At 39.3% G+C, this 25,245-nt stretch overlaps 1 protein-coding gene across 1 annotated transcript in view; it reads left to right on the top strand.

The window, feature by feature from the left end:
* The first annotated feature begins 8,396 nt into the window (after window positions 1-8,396).
* Window positions 8,397-25,245, top strand: part of TACR1 (tachykinin receptor 1) — a 100,993-nt gene continuing 84,144 nt past the window's right edge. Inside the window, exon 1 of the mRNA XM_032653077.1 lies at window positions 8,397-8,785. Within this exon, the coding sequence (XP_032508968.1) occupies window positions 8,397-8,785 (389 nt within the window). The remainder of the gene's footprint in view (window positions 8,786-25,245) is intronic.

Genomic DNA, 25,245 nt, shown 5'->3' with positions numbered 1-25,245 from the left:
CACTAAATGTCCACTGTTTAGAGTGCTTCAACCTGAGTCCTGGTAATGTAAGGAAGAAAAGAGCAATCTATGCAATGGTACCTAGCAGTCAGAAAAAGAATGAAGCTAGACGACCAGAAAACATGTTCAGGTAAGACAGCTGCTGAAAGAGTTACATGAACACCTCAATAAAACATTACAATAACAGTAAGTATCCTTAAGGAGATTCAAGAAACTAAACAAAAACATTTTGGCTAAAATACTCTACATCTGTATTAAAAGACCCAAGAGAAAGGTTGAGAAAAATCAAGTGCAAGAAATATATTTGATCACAAATCAGAAATATAAAAAAGATGGAAACCATGAGGAAATTTTAAAGAAACTTTCAGAATCACGTTCAAATTTTTTTTTTTTACTGCAATTCACACAAGGCTGTAATGGAAATAAAAATTTCACAAAACAATACTTACCCTTACTCTATGTGTTATGCACTCTGACATTTTCTATTCTGTTATTTCATCTTTTAGATACTAGTTACCACCAAGGGGTGAAGCATAGTTTTTAAAACATTCACAGAATGAATACAAGAGACATAGCATGCCAAAAATAAGAGTCCCAAAAGGAGAAAAAAGGATTAATGGAAAAGAGGTAATAATTTCAAAAAATACTAGAAGAAAATTTTCTTGAGATGAAGAAAGGAATCATCTAGTTTCATGCTTCATTTTAAATCACAGACCCCTTTATTTCCAAAACTTGCTTGAAGAGAAGACTGACCCAAAGTACTTGATAAAAGCACAGATCACTGAGCCTCAATCCAGTCCTACCAAATTAGAATTTTTAGGGGAAAATGATAACATGTTTATTTAACAAGCAACTCAAAATATTCTTATCATCTGAGAAATTTGGAAAACACTTAGACCTCTTTTAAGCTCCCCAAACTTTAATGTGCATACGAGTCACCTACAGTCTTTATTTTTAAACATCTTTATTGGAGTATAATTGCTTTACAATGTTGTGTTAGTTTCTGCTGTATAACAAAGTGAATCAGCTATATGTATACATATGTCCCCATATCCCCTCTTGCGTCTCCCTCCCACCCTCTCTATCCCACCCCTCTAGGTGGTCTCAAAGTACTGTGCTATGCAGTTGCTTCCCACTAGCTACCTGTTTTACATTTGGTAATATATATATGTCAATGCTACTCTCTCACTTCATCCCACTTTACCCTTCTCCCTCCCTGTGTCCTCAAGTACATTCTCTATATCTGCATTTTTATTCCTGTCCTGCCTCTAGGTTCATCAGAACCTTTTTTTTTTCTTTTAGATACCATATATATGTGTTAGCATACGGTATTTGTTTTTCTCTTTCTGACGTACTTCACTCTGTATGACAGACTCTAGGTCCATCCACCTCACTGCAAATAACTCAGTTTGGTTTCTTTTTATGGCTGAGTAATATTCCATTGTATATATGTGCCACATCTTCTTTATCCATTCATCTGTTGATGGACACTTAGGTTGCTTCTATGTTCTGGCTATTGTAAATAGTGCTGCAATGAACACTGTGTAATAAGACCTACAGTCTTATTAAAATGCCTACCTAGTTTGATAGTTCTGCATTGGCCCAAGCACTTACATGCCCAAGTAGCTTCCAGGTGATGCCAATGCTGCTGGTTCAGGGACCAGGAGTAATACTTTGGCCATAGTTAAAGATTAGCTGCTTCACAGTTCACTTTTTGATACATAACATTGATACCAAAACCTTATATTGCAATTTGCCTGTTTTCCTGAACATCTTTCTATTACTGTAAATAAATATATTTATTTCTGTAAATAAATGAGATAAAACCATGAAAAAAAAAGATAGAAAAGGAAAAGAGGAAAATAAGCCAGACATCAATCTCGCTTAGGCAAATAGATGCAAAAATGTTAAATAAAACACGAGCAATTTGATTCCAGCAATGTATCAAAGGAATGATATAGCCTCTGGCCAAGCAGAATTCGTGCCAGGAAGGTTAGGGTAGGTCAGTGTTTGGGTCAGTGTTGGGAAGTCTATCCATTTAATCCATTGTGTCAACAAGTTAGTGAAAAAAATTGCACATTCATATAAACAACTCCCGAAAAAGGCATTAATAAAAAGAAATGATATGACATTCCAATGAAAACTTCAAGGCAAAATATAGCAGAAGGAAGCTATTTAAACATAAAAGACTGTTTAGCAAATTTAACAACAAATATTATCCTAAACGGTAAAAAACCAAAGCCATCCTAATTAACCTTAGAAACTGTATGGAAATACTTGCTATCACTGTTTTGAATTCAACTTTGTTTTGGAAGGTAAAGGAAATTCAATGAGACAAGAAAATGCTAAAGATGTGATTGAAAACTACAGAAACTCAAGTGGAAAACACTAGAATTTTCTTGAATAAGAAATTTAGTAGGATGGCTAGGTCACACACACACTCACACAGACACATGTAAACAAATACATATACACAGAAGTCAATAGGCTTTCTTTGATCTAAGGTAAAAAAGGAAAATGCTTCATTTACAATAGAAACAAAACACATGGAAATACATTTAATCAAAAGACTGGATCTATTTTAACCAAAATTATAAAATCATTTTGAAAGGCATAAAACAAGACTTGAAGAAATGGAAAGGCATACCATGTTCTTGGAAGAAAAAATCTAGTATCAAAAATGTCAATTCTGTCAAAATTAAATAAATTACAGGCAGTTCCAATTAGAATAGTACTGCAGTCTATTTTATTTGGAATTTTTTAAATTGAATTAAAAATACTAAAATTTAAAGTCCCAAAATAGACAAGAAAATCATGAAATGAGCACTTATGTGAACTTGCCTTACCAGTATCAGAATATTTTATTTCTGTGTTAGTCAGGATAAGCTACTATATCACAGTGAGTAACAAATTAATCCCAAACCCTAGTGCTTTTTTTTTTTTTTTTTTTTGCGGTACGCGGGCCCCTCACCGCTATGGCCTCTCCCCCCGTGGAGCACAGGCTCCGGACACACAGGCCCAGCGGCCATGGCCCACGGGCCCAGCCGCTCCGCGGCATGCGGGATCCTCCCAGACCAGGGCACAAACCTGCGTCCCCTGCATCAGCAGGCTGACTCCCAACCACTGCGCCACCAGGGAAGCCCCCCTACTGCTTTAACACAAGAAGAATTCATTTCTTGCTCATGCTACATGTCCATAATGATTTGGCAGGGGCCTGTGTTATGCAGTCACTCCGGAATTCCAGATGATTGGGACCTGACCTCTTGTAGTTGCATCATTTGGGACTTGGCAGGAGACAATATATGGAGAAGTCTCTCTCTCTCTCACTCTCTTTCTTTTACTCCCTCCCCTGCCCCCCCCCCCAAACACACTTCTATGCTTTAGCCTGGAAGTGATACATATCATTTCATTTCCACTAACATCCTGTTGGCTGAATTAGTTGGCTCTGCCTCATTGCAAGTGGGCTAGGAAAAGTAGGAGCTCATATGAATTATATGTACAATGTTGCTATAGAAATAAATAAATAGATCAGTGGGAAAGACTGAAGAATATAAATATTAAATCACATATATTCAAAAATTTATTCTATGACAAGGATAATGATTTAATTCACGATGAAAGTGGATAGAGCTGTGAAAATGAGCAAACTATATGAAAAAAGTATTTTACATAATATAAAATAGCAAACTCGAGGTGAATTAAAGACCTAATTGTAAAAAAAAAAAAGAAACAGTAAAAAACTGAAAAGAAAATCTAGGAAACAATGTGAAAAAAGCCAGGATTTGGAGAGGTTCTTTTAAACCAGAACTTAAAAACCCCAAAAGCTATTAAAGCAAATATAGACTACTTTAAAATTGTTTACATTTTTATGGAAAATACATAAATTCAAGAGATAAATAATAACACTAGAAAAAATATTTGAAATATTTATGACATGCAAAGTGTTTATACCTATAACATACAAAGAGCACCTAGAAAAAAATGACCAGAAAGCAATCCAACAGAAAAAGGGACAAAGGGGTATGAATAGACAATTTATAGAAGGGAAAATCCACATAGCCAAAAAATATTAAAAGAAGTCCAAATTCTCTAGTTGTCAGGAAAATAAAAACTATGTATTAACAATGTTAACGTATTTTACATATTTTAGACTGACAAAACTAAAAAAACCCTTAATATCTATTACTGTAGGTGATGCGGGGAAAACGGTAAATTAATCACTACTGAAATGTTATAGTGTTATACCCTTTTAGAAGGCAATCTGGCAACATAAAATAGAAACATACAACACATATACATATATGCATATGAATATAAATACAATCCATTACCTAGCAATTCCACTTGGAATCTATCCCATTGAAATAAAGCATCGGACTGTGGAGACATAAAAATGTTTATAGTAGCATTGTCTTTAGCAGGAAAAACTGGAAGCAAAGTGAAGAGACTGTTTATAGTAGCATTGTCTTTAGCAGGAAAGTAGCAAAAATGTTTATAGTAGCATTGTCTTTAGCAGGAAAAACTGGAAGCAAATAGGGAAGAGAGTGTATAAATTATGATACATCTATACCACAAGAATAATATTTAGCCATTGAAAAGAATGAGTTAAATCTACCTGTTGTCTCTGAAGCATCCAAACAATATTTTGAGTGAGAAAAACAAAATTCAGATGATAGTGAAAATCCTATATGTGTAAATGTATGGCTATTGTGTTTGTATTTCTCCCTATACTATTAAAGGACCTGGACAAATAAGAAAGAATTTATACTTGGTTGTCAGAATTTTCTTTGAGCCTGGTGGGTCTGTGTTGTGTGCCAAGCAGGAAGTTCAGTAGAAAGGAGAGCTAAGGAAACAAATTTCAACTCTTGGAGAAAAAAAGCATATATAGGATCTTACTGATAAAATTTTGCAAACAAAGTTATTCCCTGTGTGGGGAAGGAGTGATGCCAGAGCAAGTCCCTGCTTATAAGGTGTGTGTGTGCGTGTGTGTGTGTGTGTGTGAATTAAGGACAACTTTTGCTACTGTATGGCTGAGTCATTTTATTAATGTGAAACTATCATGAATATGCTTTGTTTTTTTTGTGGGAAAGAAATTAACTTCAGCAAGTCATACATACTTAGGACATGGCTTACCAGCCATGAGGATCCAGGAACAGGAAGTAGCCACCTAAGCCAGCCTCACCTACTCTTCGGGGCCAGGAATGCAGACTCTTGAAGGCCAAAGAAATGTAGGTGTTCTTCTGAGTTAGCTGGACCTTTTGGGACTTTAAGCAGGGTGACATGATTTGACATATGAAATGTATATATGGGATATTCTCCTCCCTTTCACCCTCAGCCTCCTCTCATCCTTAACGTTCTTCAGGCTTAACATTCAAATCCACAGATATGATTTTCTACACTCTTCCCTGGTTCCCCTCATTGTATAGATTAATGCCTCCCTCTTCTCTTATCAGGCCTAATACCTTTGTTCATCATAATACTGCCCATTTTGTGTAGGTAATTGTCTCTTTCTCTGTCACTATACTGTAAATGTTTTCTAGGCTATATCCACAGCACAGTAGTACCTGGTTCAAATTATCATCTTGCCCCACTAATGGAGGATTAATAGATAAATCCTGATTTTTTTAGCATTTATTTTAAATTTATTTATATTTAGCTTTTATTATTTACTTAGGATTTATTCTCTTTCTCCCCACCCCACCCCCAAGCATTGAGTAAAATTCCTTTAGAAAAAGTCAGGCTGTCTCCACCAGACAGGGAGAAAGAGGGAAAGATAGCCTTAAGACAGCTTGGGAGGAAAAATTAAAGGTGGACACACACATACATACTCACACTCTCTGTCAGCTCTGCGAGGTGGTGGAAGCAGAAGTGAGAGATCCAGAGTGGAAGAGAAGGTGTTCCCTTCCACAAGAAGGCTCTCCTTTGCTGCCTCTCTAAATGGGGTGGGGTGGGGTGAGATGGGGCAGGGTGAGCACTGTTCTCTTCAAGGTATCACTGGAGTTTTCTTTTCAGGGTTTAAGGGTGCTTGGAGGACCAGGCAGTGCAACATGCGATTCATATAAACGCTGAAATTCCAGGATTCAACAAAAGCAGAGTGAACTAGCAGATTCCCCGAAAGTATCGGATTTTAGCCCGGCTTAAATCCAAGACAGGAATAAAGACACAGACCTACTAGAGAATGGACTTGAGAATATGGGAAGGGGGGAGGGTAAGCTGTGACAAAGCGAGAGAGAGGCATGGACATATATACACTACCAAACGTAAGGTAGATAGCTAGTGGGAAGCAGCCACATAGCACAGGGAGATCAGCTCGGTGCTTTGTGACCGCCTGGAGGGGTGGGATAGGGAGGGTGGCAGGAGGGGAGACGCAGGAGGGAAGAGGTGTGGGAACATGTGCATATGTATAACTGATTCACTTTGTTGTAAAGCAGAAACTAACACACCATTGTGGAGCAATTACACTCCAATAAAGATGTTAAAACAAACAAACAAACAAAAAACCTTTCTGAACATTAAAGCGCTTCCCGGGAGATACTTTGCTCCCTCGCACGAGAAGCGCTCAACCAGGCAGAACGAGTGCATAAACTCGGCTCCCAGTAGAGTGCCGGCTTACTCAAACCCGAGCTTCCGCGCCCATCTCAGCCCACATCCCACAGTTCCGAGTCCCCGCAGTGAAAGGTGTGGGATCGGGCAGAGGGGTAGATGGCCCCCAGAAAGGCTCGGAAGATTCGAGTGCCCACGGAATCTTATCTCCCAGGGCGTCTGGCTGGAACGCCCTCAGAATCTCAGTCCACCTCGGTTTCTGCGAAGCGGTTGGCACCTACTGGCGAGCCCCTCCCAGCTTCTCCCAGCGCCCTGTGCCAGCTTGGCCATTTGAAATGGTCTTGGACTAGGGGACGAGGCCTCAAAGCCCGCCAGGGGCGGGTCTGGGGTGGGGAGATAAGACGAGCAGACATGCCCTCCAGTATTTATGCAAACCTGGCAGCCGGGTGGGGAGAGGAGGAAGAGCCCCCGACGCCACCCCGGGACCGGCTCTGGCCCACAGGCCGGAGAGGCGCGGAGACAGAGGCTGCTGGTCTCGGGACAGCCAACGCGAGGCCGCAGTGGTTGCTGGCAGAGAGCCCAGAGATGCGTGCCTGGGAGACATACCCCTTCGCAGGGAGCTCAGCCCAGTCCCCACCGCCTGCGCGGGGGCCTCATCTGGAGAGCGCTACTGGAGCTTTTCACGGGACAAGGGTGGCTGGGGAAGGTGTCCCCAAAGCTTAGAACCTATCACTGCTTCCCAGGGGAATCGGCCTGCTAGGGAAAGGAACTAGGTATTTTGGGAGCGCTTCGGGCTGGAGCGAGCGCTGGCACGTCGCCCCCACACTTGGCCAACTCCGACCTCCAGAAGCAGGGGCCTCTGCAGAGCTATGGCAGCATTCCTGACCTCCCTGGATGTTGAGCGTCCATCGCTACAGCTCTTTCGCGAATCCTTCCTTTCTCCTTGGTTCATCTGGGGTTCCAGCTGCGGACCCCATCTGGCGCAGTTACTCCGAGGGGACCTCGCTAGCGCCCCCTCGAGGAGTGCGTGGGGAACCCGGCTTGCAGACTCTCACAGCAGGTAGCAGCAAAAGGCTTGGTGCCTGAGATGGTGCAGTGAGACAGTTGTTAACAGACGATGCAGCTGCAGCTCTGCGCAAGGGGACTGGCGAGCACGTAGCCAGGTACTGCCCCTTCCCAGTGACGTCTTTACAGTGGGTTATAAAGACCTCACGCGCAGCCTGCCAAGGTTCTGCTAACTCCCGAGCCGAGCAGGACCCGAGCCAGGAGGCGCCTGCAAAGCTGCAGACGGTGGCGGCGGCGGCGGCGGCTGTAGTGAAAGCAAAGGAAAAAATCTCCAGCTGGACGCAGGGCCCCAGAATTCCTGCCACAGGCTCTGAACTTTAACAGGTCGTGCTGTGACTAATACCTCCCACCCCCACCTTCGCCCCGAAGTCCTCACGCAGCACAGGGCTTTGCCTGTCCCGCTGCAGATAGGAGGAATAGCAGTTTCAAGCAGCAGCAGGTGCAGTAAGGTGGAGGATCTCTGCTTCCTGGAACCGCGACCCGTGGAATTTCTTTCTCTTTTCCAGCTCAACGCAGGAGAGACGCTGTCTCCAGATTACAGAACTCAAGTGCTTTCTGAAGCTCGAAAGTGGAGGAATTCAAAGCCGCCAAGGGCATACAGCACATCTAGAAGCTTTTATCTTAGCGTCAAGTCTTCTGCTTACAAGGAAAGAGTTCTGTCTAGAAAGAGCCTGCAGCCCTCCTGTCTTGGTTAAACAGGGCTCTGACCCCAGGCGCTGGCTCAGGACCCTGCTGCAAAGGATTTGTGTGTGTGTACAGAGAGGAAGGTTTAATCGCTTAGCAGAAGAATGGATAACGTCCTCCCTGTGGACTCAGACCTCTTCCCAAACATCTCCACCAACACCTCGGAGCCCAACCAGTTTGTGCAGCCAGCCTGGCAAATTGTCCTTTGGGCAGCTGCCTACACAGTCATTGTGGTGACCTCCGTGGTGGGCAACGTGGTGGTGATGTGGATCATCTTGGCTCACAAGAGAATGAGGACAGTTACTAACTATTTCCTGGTGAACCTGGCCTTCGCAGAGGCCTCCATGGCTGCATTCAATACAGTGGTGAACTTCACTTATGCTGTCCACAACGAGTGGTACTATGGCCTGTTCTACTGCAAATTCCACAACTTCTTCCCCATTGCTGCTGTCTTTGCCAGTATCTACTCCATGACAGCTGTGGCCTTCGATAGGTGAGCTTGCCCTTTGTGGAAAAGGGAAAAAAATCCTTAAAGGAAGATAGCATTGCTATGCAACTTCAGGCTTGGATAGTGCCTGGTTCAAGGTGGAGATTGGCCACCTGAACCCCTGGATTTATACTGACAGTTAGCTGAGTCAGTTGTTGATGGGGGATTTTATCTTATCTCACGATTTTCTTTTCTACTTCTCTTTCTTTTTCTACTCTTTTCCACCCATCACCAGTCTCCCTTCCTTTATGTATACATGCTATCTTTTTTCTCCATTTCTCTCTTTTATTTTTCCCTTCTCCACTCATCTTCCTGACATTTTCCATTCAACTCCTACTTTGCTTCTTTCCATATATTCCTTCTCTCTTTTGCCTTTAAAGCCTGAAGGAGATACCCAGGATGTGGCCAAGGGGCCAACCCCTGGCTAGGGCTTTGTGAATCCTTGCAGGCCTGCTATTCAGCTATACAGCCTTTTGATACCTTCCAGCTTTAAGTACACATAGGACAACTTTCTCATCTTCAATTTTTCCTGAATATTCAGGAACTTTCTGCTCCCAACACAACTCTCCAATATTATTTGGATGTGAAAAGCATTTTATTAGAATCATAAAATACTCAGGATTCTAATTCAGCTCTCTCTATGCTGCTAGGGGTTCTCATTCAGAAATGAGAGGCAGCTATGCTGTTCTTAAGGATCCAAGAGTTTTTCTAAACTTCTCTGGCCATGTGAGGTCAATGTTTTTAGCCTCTCTACATCTACAGATAAACATGCTTGGCAAAGGCAATTAAAGGCAATTGAAAGCTCTTTCTTTCCTGCACCCAACAGGCTAAGGTTTCAGAAGCTGATTAAAAGTGAAAGTGTTGGCATTTTCACACATTGGAGCTACAGTTCTGGAATGAAAGTGTCCTCAGGTGGCATGATGGAAAATTGATCATTAGAGCACAGCTCTATTTGTATTGACTTTTTTGTGGGTGTCCTAGGTCTCTAATGTGTATATCTCTGGGTGTACAAGTGTTAAATGTTTACCTAGGATGTGGAGGTATGTTTAAAACTCCTACCACTGTGATTTTAAAATGGGTTCTTTTGATGGCCTTGCTGAGATAAATGAATATGAGAAGCCCAAAGAAGGAGCTAAGAGAAAAACTTCAAAAAAAAAAATTCCCAAATTACTGAATTCTTTTGTATAGAGATTTGCAATTGATTTGAGGTCTTTTGCAGGTTCTGTAGTCAATGATCACTTTTAAAATCGGAGAAAACTATGTTTTCTTTGCAGTGACGTCCAAATGCTAATTTTTAAGTTCCCTTTATACAACTCTTAAGTGCTTAATATGTTGTGTGTAAAATAAGTTGTGGTGAATCAATTTATATTTTAAATGTAGAGGGGAAACCAATTACTCAAAGTGGTAGTGAAATGAATTCTTTTGTAAATTTATCTCTTATGCTATTCTGGTTTTTAGACATTTGGTTTGCTGAAAGTGAGGTACCTGTAATCTTTCTGCACTGACTTGCTCTTTTAACTTCACATCAGTCCTCTTAAACTTAGAAAACTCACAGCATGATGTATAACTGATTATATGTGCAGTGAAACCTGGTGCCTTTTCGGCCTTACACATGCTGTCTTGATTATCCCTAAATTAGAGGGGAAGTTGGTATTTTTACTGCATCAGGTACTTGTGTGAGCTCAAGGGAGACCTGACAGTCAGCATGAGCCCAAGCATTCAGTAGCTGATGGAACACCAGAGGACAGCTCTCTTGCTTTGGCTTACACAGAAATGACATGTTCCACAGCCCTTCTCTTTCCCTTTGAACTTAGAAGGTTAGGGGCAAGATTCAGGGTCAAACTCTTCAGTGGGTTGGGCAAGGAGCCAGATTTTGGCTGCCTTGTCTCTGGCATCACAGGCTCCACTGTTTCTTTCCAGGCAAACCATAGACCCTGACCCTCCATGACACCTGCTCAGTGAGGTCAGAGGATCTCTGGTGTCAGAGCTGAGAGCAATGACAACAAGAAATGTCATCTGTGCCTGATGTGCAGATTATCAATGGCATGCTCAGGGTTAGAGTTCAAGGTAGAGTTAGGGAGGATGCCTTAAGGCTGTGTCTCCAAGTCCTCCAAGTGCTCCTTCTGTTTTTCCTTGCTCGGCCTCATGAGCTGAGTAAATTAATCTCCTCAGGTCCTTTGATGAATCTAGCTCCACCACAGGCATGGTCATCCATTCTCTCCCAAGAATGCTTTAGAAAGGAAGAGACCTCGAGCTCTTTCCATATGAATGATTGCTTCTTTCTCTACCATGACAATGCAGACTTTGAGGAAATGTTAAATTAGCTTTTTGTATGCTCCTTGAATTTTTAACAGATAATCTTTGAATCATATTAAAAATGAAAGCAACATGGTTTTCCAGATTGTAAAATTAAACCTTGTTCATGAAGGACATAGAAACAAAAATACAAATCAACCACTAATTCACAATGTAAAAGTAACACCTGTTAACAGTTGAATTTCTTTTATGACTATTACACTACATAATTGAAGTCAGATTCTAGATAATTTTGTAGCTTACATTTCTCCATTGATATTAATGGAAAACATTAATAATATTTTCCTATATTATTAAAGTGTCTTCAGTCACATAATCATAGTGGCTTCCTATTATTCCATTTTATGAATGTGCCATTATTACTTTAACCATCTCCCTACTGCTGGGAGCCTAGGTGATGTCTAGATTTTTTTGCCATTATGATTAAGGTACTAATAAACATTTCTGTATGATAATTTTATTTTGCTTTCTTGATTATTTCTTTAGGGTAGATTTCCCAGAAGTAGAATTACTGGGTAAAATGAAATGAAATTTTTAAAAAATGTCATTGGTATTTTAATAGAAATTGCATTTAATCTGTAGATTTCCTTGGATAGTATGATCATTATAACAATATTAATTTTTCCAATTTGTGATCATGGTATATCTTTCCATCTGTTTGTGTCATCTTAAAGTTACTTCATCAGAGTTTTCTAGTTTTTGGAGTACAAAACTGTCTTAGCTTTATTCTTAGGGATTTTATTCTTTTTGATGTGATTTTAAATAGGATTGTTTTCTCAATTTCTCTTTATGATGGTTCATTGCTATAACATAGAAACAGAACAGATTATTGTATATTAATTTGGAGGCTGCACCTTTACTGAATTAATTTATTAATTTGAATATTTATTGGTGGTGTCTTTAGGATTCTCTATGTATAATATCATGTCATCAGCAAACATTGACAACTTTACTTGTTCCTTTCCATTTTTGATTCCTTTTATTTATTTTTCTTGTTTAATTGCTGTGACTAGGACTTCTAATACTATGTTGAATAAAAGGGGCAAAAGTGGACATCCTTGCCTTGTTCCTGATCTTAGAGGAAATGCTTTCAGCATTTCACCATTAAGTATGATGTTAGTGGTGGGCTTGTCATATATGGCCTTTATATGTTGAGGTACATTCCCTCTATATCCAATTGTTGAGAGTTTTGATCATAAATGGATGTTAAATTTTGCCAAAATTTTTTCTACATCTAATGAATGAACTTATAATTTTTATTCTTCATTTGTTAACTTGGGTGTCACATTGACTGATTTGCTGATATTGAACCACCCTTTCATCCCTGTGATAGATTCCATTAGATCATAATGAATGGTACTATTAATGTATTGTCTAATTCGGTTTGCTAGCATTTTGTTCAGGATTTTTGCATGAATGTTCATCAGTGATATTGACCTGTACTTTACTTTTTTGTGGTATCTTTGTCTGATGTTGGTATCAGGGTGATGCTGGCTTCATATAATGAATTTGGAAGTGTTCCTTCCTCTTGAGTATTTTGGAATAATTTGAGAAGGTTAGATGTTAACTCTTCTTTAAATGTTTTGTAAAGTTCACCTGTGAAGCTGCCTGATTCTTCACTTTTGTTAGTTGGGAGGTTTTTTTTTTGTTGTTTGTTTGTTTTGTTTTGCAGTACACGGGCCTCTCACTGTTGTGGCCTCTCCCGTTGCGGAGCAACAGGCTCCAGACGCACAGGCTCAGCGGCCATGGCTCACGGGCCCAGCCGCTCTGCGGCATGTGGGATCTTCCTGGACCAGGGCATGAACCCACGTCCCCTGCATTGGCAGATGGACTGTCAACCACTGCGCCACCAGGGAAACCCTAGTTGGGAGTTTTTAAATTACTGACTCAGCTTCTTTACTGTTAATTTGTCTATTCATACTTTTTTATTTCTTCCTGATTCAGTCTTGGGAGATCGTGCATTTCTAAGAATTTTCCATTTCTTCTAAGTTGTCCATTTTATTGGTGTATATTTTTCATAGTAATCTCTTATTATCCTTTGTATTTCTGAAGTATTGATCTGTAACTTCTCCTTTTTCATTTCTGATTTTGTTTATTTAGGTCCTCTCTCTTTTTCTCTTGATGAGTCTGGCTAAAGATTTATCAATTTTGTTTATCTTTTCAAAGAACCAGCTCTTAGTTTCATTGATCTTTCCTATTGTTTTTTCAGTCTCTATTTCATTTATTTCTGTTCTGATATTTTTTATTTTTTTCCTTCCACTACTTTGGATTTTGTTTTTTTTTTCTAGTTCCTTTAGGTTTAAGGTTAAATTATTTGTTCGAGATTTTTCTTGTTTCCTGATGTACACTTGTATAAACTTCCCTCTTGTAAATGTTTTTGCTGCACACCATAGATTTTGGATCCACTTTCAATTTCTCTCCAGGTATTTTTTATTTCCTCTTTGATTTCTTCAGTGACCCATTGGTTGTTTTCTAGCATATTGTTTAGACTCCATGTGTTTGTGTTTTTGCAGTTTTTTTCTTGTAGTTGATTTCTAGTCTCATACCATTGTGGTCAGAGTAGATGCTTGGGAACTTCCCTGGTGGTCCAGTGATTAAGAATTCACCTTCCAATGCAGGGACACAGGTTTAATCCCTGGTTGGAGAACTTATATCCCACATGCTGCAGCGCAACTAAGCCCCCATGCCACAAGTACTGAGCCCGCATACTCTGGAGCCCGTGAGCCACAGCTAGAGAGAAACCCACATGCTGCAAATAGAGAAGCCCGTGTGCTGCAACAAAGAGACCACACACCACAACTAAAGATCCCATATGTCACAACAAAGATCCTGCATGCTGCAACTAAGACCTGATGCAGCCAAATAAATAAATAAATAAATAAATAAAATATTAAAAAAGAATAGATGCTTGATATGTTTTCAATTTTTCTAAATTTATTGATTGTTTTGTGGATCAGTATGTGATCTATTTTTAGAGAATGTTCCATGTGCCCTTGAAAAGAATGTGTGTTCTGCTACTTTTGGATGGAATGTTCTATATATGTCTATTAAGTTCATCTGATCTAATGTATTGCTTCTCTAATGCATTGTTGCCAGTGTTTTCCTATTGATTTGTGTCTCAAAGATCATCCATTAATGTAAGTGGGGTGTTAAGGTCCCCTTCTATAATTGTATAAGTATCAGTCCTTTACTCAGTGCTTTGCTCTTCTCCACTTCACTTAGTCCTTCACCTGGAGTTTTATCTTGTTCCCTCATTTGGAATATATTTCTTTGTTGTCTCATTTTGCCCAAGACTCTGTGTTTATTTGTATATATTAGTTAGGTCAGTTATTTTTTCCAGTGTTGGAGAAAAGAACTTATGTAGCAGATTCCATTGGGTACCAGTAGCACATTCCCCTTTGGACACTAGAGATATATTATCTTGGTGTGCCCTCTGTGTGGGCTGAGTGGGCCCATCTGTTGTGGTGGGACCAACTACTGTGAGTGTGCTGGTTGGCAGGGCTATTTCCCAGCCCAGCTGGCTGCCAGTCCTGCCTTGTGTGTATGCTGCCAGTCACTGGTGGGCACATCCTGGTCCTGGGATGGCTGACTGCATGTGTTAGGGGGTCCCAGCCCTGATACTGGCCCACTAGTGGGCAGGGCTAGGGCCTTGGGTGTCCTGGAGCTACTGCAGTACTACTGGTGAGTAGTGCTAAATTCCAGCATGGCTGTGTGTGCCAGGAGGTCATGGGGCTGTTCCTAGTACATGGGTGGGTGGTATAGGGTCCAGCATGGCTGATTATGTGACCCAGGAAGTCACTGGGCTGATCCTATCCTACTGGTGGGCATTGCTGGTTCCTGACATAGTTGACTGCATAGCCCAGGGATTCCCAGAGCTGGTTCTGGACTACTGGTGCATGGGACCTGGCTCCAGTGTTAATAGGCTAGAGGGAAGATGTCAAAATTGTCCTTGCCAGAACCAGTGTCCTTGTGGTAGAGTGAGCTCTCAAAAATAGCTGCCTTTAGAGACTTGCCAGCAAGATGGCAGAGTAGAAGGATGAGAGCTTATCCCTTCTTACAAAAGCATCAAAATCAAAACTAACTGCTGAAAAAACATCTAAAAAAATAAAATGCTGGAACCTACCAAAAAAGGTACCTTAAGTCCAAAGACAAAAAAGAAGCCACAATGAGATAATAGGAGGGGTGCAATTGCAATAAAAGCAAATCCCATACCTGCCAGGTGGGTGGCCAACAAACCAGAAAACAATTATACCACAGAAGTTCTCTCACAGAAGTGAAAGTCCTGAGCCCCACATCAGGCTTCCCAGCCTGGGGGGTCTGGCAATGGGAGGAGGAGTCCCAGAGAATCTGACTTTGAGAGCCAGTGGGGTTTGATTGCAGGACTTCCACAGGACTGGAAGAAACAGAAGCTCTATTCTTGGAAGGGTCACCCAAGGTCTATTGTGCAGGAAGGCCCAGGGAAAAAAGCAGTGACATCGTAAGAGACTGGGCCAGAGCTACTTGTTAGTATTAGAAGGTCTCCTGCAGAGGCAGGGGGTGGCTGTGGCTCACTACAGGAAGAAAAACACTGGCAGCAGAAGCTCTGGTGAGTATTTATTGGTATTAGCCCTTCTGGAGGCCACCATTTTCCCCCAAGACCCAGCCCCACCCAACAGACTTTAGGCTCTGTTGCTGGGATACAACAGGCCAAACAACAAACAGGGCAGGAAAACAGCCCAATCCATCAGCAGACAGTCTGCTTAAAGTCTTCCTGAGCACATCCCTGACACCAGAGGGACAAGACCCAGCTCCACCCACCAGCAGACAGGAAAAGACCTAAAATAACAAATCCAAAACAATTCAGGAAATGGTAATAGAAATATACATATCGATAATTACCTTAAATGTAAATGGATTAGATGTTCCCACCGAAAGACATAGACTGGCTGATTGGATACAAAAACAAGACCCATATATATGCTGTCCACAAGAGACCCACTTCAGACCTAGGGACACATAAACACTGAAAGTGACATCATGGAAAAAGTTATTCCATTCAAATGGAAAACAAAGAAAGCTGGAGTAACAATTTTCATATCAGACAAAATAGACTTTAAAATAAAGACTATTAGAAGAAACAAAGAAGGACACTACAAAATGATCAAGGGATCAATCCAAGAAGAAGATATAACAATTGTAAATATTTACGCACCCACCATAGGTGAACTTCAATACCTAAGGAAAATACTAACAGCTATAAAAGGGGAAATCAACAGTAACACAATCATAGTAGGGGCTTCTAACACCCCACTTTCACCAATGGACAGATCATCAAAAATGAAAATAAATAGGGAAACAGAAGCTTTAAATGATACTTTAAACAAGATGGACTAATTGACATTTATAGGACATTCCATCAAAAAACAACAGAATACACTTTCTTCTCAAGGGCTCATGGAATATTCTCCATGATAGATCATACATTGGGTCATAAATCAAGCTTTGGTTAATTTAAGAAAATTGAAATCGTATCAAGTATCTTTTCCAACCACAGTGCTATGAGACTAGAAATCAATTACAGGAAAAATATCTATAAAAATACAAACACATGGATGGTAAACAATACACTACTTAATAACCAAGATATCATTGAAGAAATCAAAGAGTAAATCAAAAAATACCTAGAAACAAATGACAATGAAAACACCAAAACCTACTGAATGCAGCAAAAGCTGTTCTAAGATGGAAGTTTATAGCAATACAATCCTACCTTAATAAATAAGAAACATCTCAATTAAACAACATAAACTTACAACTAAAGCAATTAGAGAAAAAAGAACAAAAAAACCAAAGTTAGCAGAAAGAAAGAAATCATAAAGATCAGATCAGACATAAATGAAAAAGAAATGAAGGAAACAATAGCAAAGATCAATAAAACTGAAAGCTGGTTCATTGAGAAGATAAACAAAATTGATAAACCATTAGCCAGACTCATCAAGAAAAAAAGGGAGAAGACTCAAATCAATAGAATTAGAAATGAAAAAGGAGAAGTAACAACTGACAGTGCAGAAATACAAAGGATCATGAGGGATTACTACAAGCACCTATATGCCAATAAAATGGAAAACATGGAAGAAATGGACAAGTTCTTAGAAAAGCACAACCTTCCAAGACTGAACCAGGAAGAAATAGAAAATATAACCAGACAAATCACAAGCACTGAAATTGAGACTGTGATTAAAAATCTTCCAACAAACAAAAGCCCAGGACCAGAAGGCTCCACGGGAGAATTCTCTCAAGTATTTAGAGAAGAGCTAACACCTATCCTTCTAAAAATCTTCTAAAATATAGCAGCAGGAGGAACACTCCCAAACTCATTCTCTGAGGTCACCATCACCATGATAACAAAAACAGACAAAGATGTCACAAAGAAAGAAAACTACAGGTCAATATCACTGATGAACATAGATGAAAAATCCTGAACAAAATGCTAGCAAACAGAATCCAACAGAACATTAAAATGATCATACAGCATGATCAAGTGAGATTTATACCAGGAATGCAAGGATTCTTAAATACACGCAGATGAATCAATGTGATAAACAATATTAGCAGATTGAAGGAGAAAACCATATGATCATCTCAATAGATAAAGAAAAATCTTTTGACAAAGTTCAATACGCTTTTATGATAAAAAATCCTCCAGAAAGTAGGCATAGAGGGAACTTACCTCAACACAATAAAGACCATATATGACAAACACACAGCTAACATCATTCTCAATGGTGGAAAACTGAAACCATTTCCTCTAAGATGAGGAAAAAGACAAGGTTGTCCACTCTCACCACTATTATTCAACATAGTATTGGAAGTTTTAGCCACAGCAGTCAGAGAAGAAAAAGAAATAAAAGGAATCCAAATAGGAAAAAATGAAGTAAAGCTATCATTCTTTGCAGATGACATGATACTATATATAGACAATCCTAAAGATGCTACCAGAAAACTACTAGAGCTAATCAATGAATTTGGTAAAATAGCAGGATACAAATTAATGCACAGAAATCTCCTGCATTCCTACACACTAATAAGTGAAAAATCTGAAAGAGAAATTAAGGAAACAGTCTCATTTACCATTGCAACAAAAGGAATAAAATACCTAGGAATAAACCTACCTAAGGAGACAAAAGACCTGTATGCAGTAAACTATAAGACACTGACAAAAGAAATTAAAGATGATACAAATAGATGGAGAAATATACCATGTTATTGGATTGGAAGAGTCAATGTTGTGAAAATGACTATACTACCCATAGCAATTTACAGATTCAGTGCAATCCCTATCAAACTACCAATGGCATTTTTCACAGAACTAGAACAAAAAATTTCACAATTTGTATGCAAATGCAAAAGACCCCAAATAGCAAAAGACAACTTGAGGAAAAAGCGGAGCTGGGGCAAACAGGCTCCCAGGCTTCAGATTATACTACAAAGCTACAGTAATCAGGAGAGTATGGTACTGGCACAAAACCAGAAATATAGATCAATGGAACAGGATAGAAAGCACAGAGATAAACACATGTATATATGTTCACCTTATTTTTAATAAAGAAAGCAAGAGTATACAATGGGGAAAAGACTGTCTCTTCAGTAAGTGGTGCTGGGAAAACTGGACAGCTACCTGTAAAAGAATGAAATTAGAACACTCCTTAACACTATACACAAAAATAAACTCAAAATGGATTACAGACCTAAATGTAAGGCCAGACACTATAAAACTCTTAGAGGAAAACATAGGCAGAACACTCTATGACATGAATCACAGCAAGATGCTTTTGGACCCACTTCCTAGAGAAACGGAAATAAATCAAAAATAAACAAATGGGACCTTATGAAACTTAAAAGCTTTTACACAGCAAAGGAAACCATAAACAAGGCAAAAAGACAACCCTCATAATTGGAGAAAATATTTGCAAATGAAGCAACAGACAAAAGATTAATCTCCAAATTTACAAGCAGCTCATACAGCTCAATATAAAAAAAAAAAAAAAAACTACGCTGTTCAAAAATGTGCAGAAGACCTAAATAGACATTTCTCCAAAGAAGATATACAGATTGCCAACAAACATGAAAGGATGCTCAGCATCACTAATCATTAGAGAAATGCAAATCAAACTTCAATGAGGTATCACCTCACACCAGTCAGAATGGCCATCAGCAAAAAATCTACAAACAATAAATGCTGGAGAGGGTGTGGAGTAAATGGAACCCTCTTACACTGTTGGTGGGAATGGAAATTGATACAGCCAGTATGGAGAACAGTATGGACGTTCCCTAAGAAACTAAAATTATAACTACCGTATGACCCAGCAATCTCACTACTGGGCATATACCCTGAGAAAACCATAATTCCAAGTGAGTCATGTAACACAATGTCCATTGCAGCTCTATTTACATTAGCTTGGACATTAGCTTGGAAGCAACCTAAGTGTCCATCAAAAGATGAATGGAATAAGAAGATATGGCACATATGTACAATGCAATATTACTCAGCAATAAAATAAAATGAAACTGAGTTATTTGTAGTGAGGTGGAAGGACCTAGAGACTGTCATACAGAGTGAAGTAAGTCATAAAGAGTAAAATAAATACCGTATGGTAACACATATATATGGAATCTAAAAAAAGAGAAGAAAATGGTTCTGAAGAACCTAGGGGCAGGACAGGAATAAAGGCACAGATGTAGAGAATGGATTTGAGGACATGGGGAAGAGGAAGGGTAACCTGGGATGAAGTGAGAGAGTGGCATTGATTTCTTTATACTACCAAATGTAAAATAGATAGTTAGTTGGATGCAGCTGCAAAGCACAGGGAGTTCAGCTTGGTGGTTTGTGACCACCTAGAGGGGTGGGATAAGGAGGGTGTGAGGAAGACACAAGGTGGAGGAGATATGGGGATATATGTATATATATATATAGCTGATTCACTTTGTTATAAAGCAGAATGTAACCACCTTTGTAAAGCAATTATACTCCAATAACGTTGTTAAAAAAATTAAAAGATGAAAAGCTGGTTTTTGCAAAGATAAATAGAATTGATAAACCTTTATCCAAACTCATCAAGAAATAAAGGGAGAGAGCTCAAATCAATAAAATTAGAAATGAATAAGGAGAAGTTGCAACGGACACCACAGAAATACAAAGGATCATAAGAGACTATTACAAGCAACTATGTGCCAATAAAATGCACAGCCTGGAAGAAATGGCCAAATTCTTAGAAAGGTACAATCTCCCAAGTCTGAACCCAGAAGCAATAGAAAATATGAACAGACAAATCACAAGTACTGAAATTGAAACTGTGATTTAAAAACTCCCAATAAACAAAATTCCAGGACCCAATGGCTTCACAGGAGAATTCTATCAAACGTTTAGAGACAAGTTAACACCACTCTCAAGCTCCTCCGAAAACTTGCAGAGGAAGGAATAATTGCAAACTCATTCTATGAGGCCACCATCACACTGATACCAAAACCAGACAAAGATACCACAGAAAAAGAAAATTATAGGCCAATATCACTGATTAACATAGATGTAAAAAATCCTCAAGAAAACACTAGCAATCTAAATCCAACAATACATTATGATGTACTCCATGATCAAGTGAGATTTATCCCAGGGATGCAAGGATTTTTCAATATCCACAAATCAATCAGTGTGATACACCACATAACAAATTGAGGAATAAAACCCATATGATCATCTAAATAAATACAGAAAACCTTTTGACAAATTCAACACCCATTTATGATAAAAAAAAAAAAAAGCTCCAGAAAGTAGGCATAGAGGGAACTTACCTCAACATAATAAAGGCCATATATGACAAACCTACCACTAACATCATGCTCACTGGTGAAAAGGTGAAAGCATTTCCTCTAAGATCAGGAACAAGACAAGGATGTCCAATCTCACCGCTTTTATTCAACATAGTTTTGGAAGTCCTTGCCATGGCATTAAAGCAGAAAAAGAATAAGATAAATGCAAACTGGAAAGGAAGAAGTAAAACACTCACAGTTTGCAGATGACACAATACTATACGTAGATAATCCTAAAGATGCCACCAGTAAAATACTAGAGCTCATCAATGAATTTGGTAACGTTTCAGGATACAAAATTAATACACAGAAATCTCTTGCACTTCTCTACAGTAACAACAACAAAAGATCAGAAAGAGAAATTAAAGAAACAATCCCATTTACCATCGCATCAAAAAGAATAAAATACCTAGGAATATAACTACCTAAGGATACAAAGGACCTTTACTCCAAAAACTGTAAGATGCTGATGAAAGTAATTGAAGGTGGCACAAACAAATGGAAAGGTATACCATGTTCTAGATTGAAAGAATCAATAATGTCAAAAAGACTACTACCCAAGGCAATCTACAGAGTCAATGCCATCCCTATCAAATTACCAATGGCATTTTTCACAGAACTAGAACAAAGTATGTTAAAATTTGTATGGAGGCACAAAAGACACCGAATAGCCAAAGCAATCTTGAGGAAAAAAACGGAGCTAGAGGAATCAGGCTCCTTGACTTTAGACTATACTATGAAACTATAGTCATCAAAACAGTATGGTACTGGCACAAAACCAGAAATATAGATCAATGGGATAGGATAGAAAGCCCAGAAGTAAACCCATGCACCTATGGTCAATTAATCTCTGACAATGGAAGCAAGACTGTACAATGGAAGAAAGACAGTCTCTTCAATAAATGATGCTGGGAAAACTGGACATCCACATGTAAAAAAAATGAACATAGAACATTTTTAACACCATATACAAAAACAAACTCAAAATGGATTAAAGCCTAAATGTAAGACTGGTTACTATAAAACTCTTAGAGGAAAATTAGGCAGAACATACTTTGACATAAATCACAGCAATATCTTTTTTGATATGTTTCCTAGACAGATCAAAAATAAACAAATGGGACCTAATTAAACTCAAAACCTTTTGCACAGCAAAGAAAACCATGGACAAAACAAAAAGACAACCCACAGAATGGGAGAAAATATTTGCAAACAATGCAATGACAAGGGATCAGTCTCCAAAATTTACAAACAGCTCATGTAACTCAATATGAAAAAAACAAACAACCCAATCAAAAAATGGGCTGAAGACCTAAACAGACACTTCTCCAAAGAAGACATACAGATGTCCAAGAGGCACATGAAAAGATGTTCAATATCACTAAGTATTAGAGAAATAAAAATCAAAACTACAATGAGATATCACCTCACACTTGTCAGTATGGCCATCATCAAAAAATCTACAAACAGTAAATACTGGAGACGGTGTGGAGAAAAGGGAACCCTCCTACACTGTTGGTGGGAATGTAAATTGGTACAGCCACTGTGGAGAACAGTATGGAGGTTCCTTAAGAAACTAAAAATAGAGCTACCATATGATCCAGTAATCCCACTCTTCGGCATATATCCAGAGAAAAACATGGTTCAGAAAGATACATGCACCCCAATGTTCATTGTAGCACTGTTTACAATAGCCAGGACATGGAAGCAACCTAAATGTCCATCAACAAATGAATACATAAAGAAAATGTAGTATATATGAAATGGAATATTATTCAGTCATTACAAAGAATGAAATAATGTGATTTGCAAAAACATGGATGGACCTGGAGATTATCATAGTAAGTGAAGTCAGGGAAAGACAAATGCCATATGATATCGCTTATATGCAGAATTTTTTAAAAATGATACAAATGAACTTATTTACAAAACAGAAACAGAGAAGGAACTTATGGTTACCAGAGGTGAAGGGTGGGTGGGAGGGATAGATTGGGAGTTTGGAGTACACACTACTCTTGTATTTAAAATGGATAACCAACAAGTACCTACTGTATAGCACAGGGAACTCTGCTTAATGCTCTGTAATAATGTAAATGGGAAAAGAATTTTAAAAAAGAATAGACACATGCATATGTATAACTGAATCACTTTGCTATACACCTGAAACTAACAAAACATTGTTAATCAACTATGCTCCAATAGAGTAAAATAAAAATTAAAAAAAAAAACCACAGAGATTGATATCTGGATGTGAATGATCCAGAGCCTATTAAATGTTAACCTACCCATACCAGCTACCCCAGCTCCTTTGAAAGCTTCCATTATAGAAAGTGGGATTGCTTAAAAGCCTTCATTACAAACAGATTGGTAGGTTAAAATACCAGCATCCCTACTGACATCAGGTGGTGTGTGGTTTTAACTTGTTTGCCGTTCCTTTTGTTTGTTTTTAATATGGAATAAACATCTTTGCCCATTTTTTAAAAAATGGCTGCCTTGATTGTCTATGTCTCCAGTGGGAGTCCCAGTTCCCTCTTGCCTCTCTGAGGGTCTCTCTAAGATCAACAAGTGGGTCTGACCTGGTCTTCTTTCAAATTACTGCTTCTGCAGTGGGTCTCAGAGAGTGTGAAATTTTGCATGTACCCTTCAAGCCCAGAGTCTTTTTCCCAAAGGCCTCCAGCTCTCCCATATGCAAACTTGGTTAGCCTTCAAACCCCGATGTTTGGGGACTCACCTTCCAAGTAAAGGACCTCTGGGATTGGGAGCCCTCGGTGGGGCTTGGACCCCTCACTCCTTGGGAAAAACTTCTTCAATTGTGATTATCCTCCTATTTGTTGGTCACCTCGCCAGGATTGTGGGTCTTGACTATACTATGTCTTTGCCCCCATCCCACCTGTCTCCTTGTGGTTCCTTCTTTATATATTTAGATGTGGAAAATCTTTTTGGTTCAGCTTCATGTCATTCTCACTAATTTTGGTGTGTCCATGGGAGGAGTCAAGCTCAGGGTCTTCCTACTCTGTCATCTTGGCTGTTCCTCAAAACACTCAGGATATTATATTTGGTTTAGACCTTTACTGCATTTTACCCATAGTCCATTTCAGTCTTTAGTCATGTATACTTTTATGGTAACCCTGGCTGGAGACTCTACATCTGAATCATATTTGAACCACATGGGTCCACCTGAACAGGACAACTTGGACAACAGTCAGCCACATCCCCTCCTTCAATTCACTCTAAATTGTCACAGGCTCTTGGTTTCATCTGTCTTTGTACCCATTTCTTATGGTCTTGTTTACTGAAATCTTGTTGTTATTTGGTACTTTTTGAAATGAGTCCACCAACAGTGTTATGAATCTACTTGGGCTTGGAGGCAAAAAATTCATGCTATTTAGAGTTGTACATAACAGCAGTGAGAATGTGAGAGGCTCTGCCATTACCACAATGATTTAGTAGATGACTCTGTGTCATCTCTATTGGCTGCTCAAAGACCTCTTTGGTTATAAGTTGTGAGATTTGTCTTAGTTGAGTAGATAAAGTTGCTGGTCAAATGATCTGGCTAAATAAGTTCCCTGAATTTTGATGATTAAGGAAATGTCCTGGAAGAAAACCCCAACTGATGAAATGTTAGTGACCTCAGGTAGAAAGACTATGTGCTCCTTATAATGGAAGGAAGGGGAGTAGGAGAAAGGATGACGTGACCTCTTGTTCAGAGGAAGAGCCAAGGGGTGTTGCCATGTAGAAAGACTGAGTTTTGTTTTGTACAGTTCCCAACATGCTGGTCAATGCAGAATTTATTTGACAAATACTTATTGAGAATTTTAGGGCTTAACGTCAAGATCTAGGAAATTCTGAAGACCTGGGTCCAGTGAGATCACTCCTGCAGGATGATCCTGGATGTCTGTACAACAGAAAACACTGAGCAATAATTATTCTCACATATGTTCAGACTGGGAGAAACAAAGGTATAATATGCATGTACTTCTCCTGCTGCATGTATTTTTATTCAACAACCATTTACAGAGCCCCTGCCATGTGCCAAGAAATTTGTATATTCATTTATTAAATTAAGCTTTCATTGAGTATTTACTATATCCTAGGCACTGAGGAAGCCAAGGATACCAGCATGAATAAGTCACAGCAACTACCATCCTCAAAGAATCTGTGGAGGATAAAGAGAGAAGAGATAGCCATGCTCTCAGCTGTCACCCCTCCTGGTCATTTGAACCCAGGGAGATGCAGTCCCTCAAAGGAAACTTGTACCATCACAGGAAGAAGTGAGTGTGGATAAGGGAGAGCAAGGACTGGAA

The sequence above is a fragment of the Phocoena sinus genome, chromosome 13 (assembly GCF_008692025.1).
Source record: "Phocoena sinus isolate mPhoSin1 chromosome 13, mPhoSin1.pri, whole genome shotgun sequence".
Taxonomy (NCBI): domain Eukaryota; kingdom Metazoa; phylum Chordata; class Mammalia; order Artiodactyla; family Phocoenidae; genus Phocoena; species Phocoena sinus.
The sequence above is the reverse complement of the archived record's forward strand: the minus strand, read 5'-3'. Positions and strand labels throughout refer to the sequence as shown.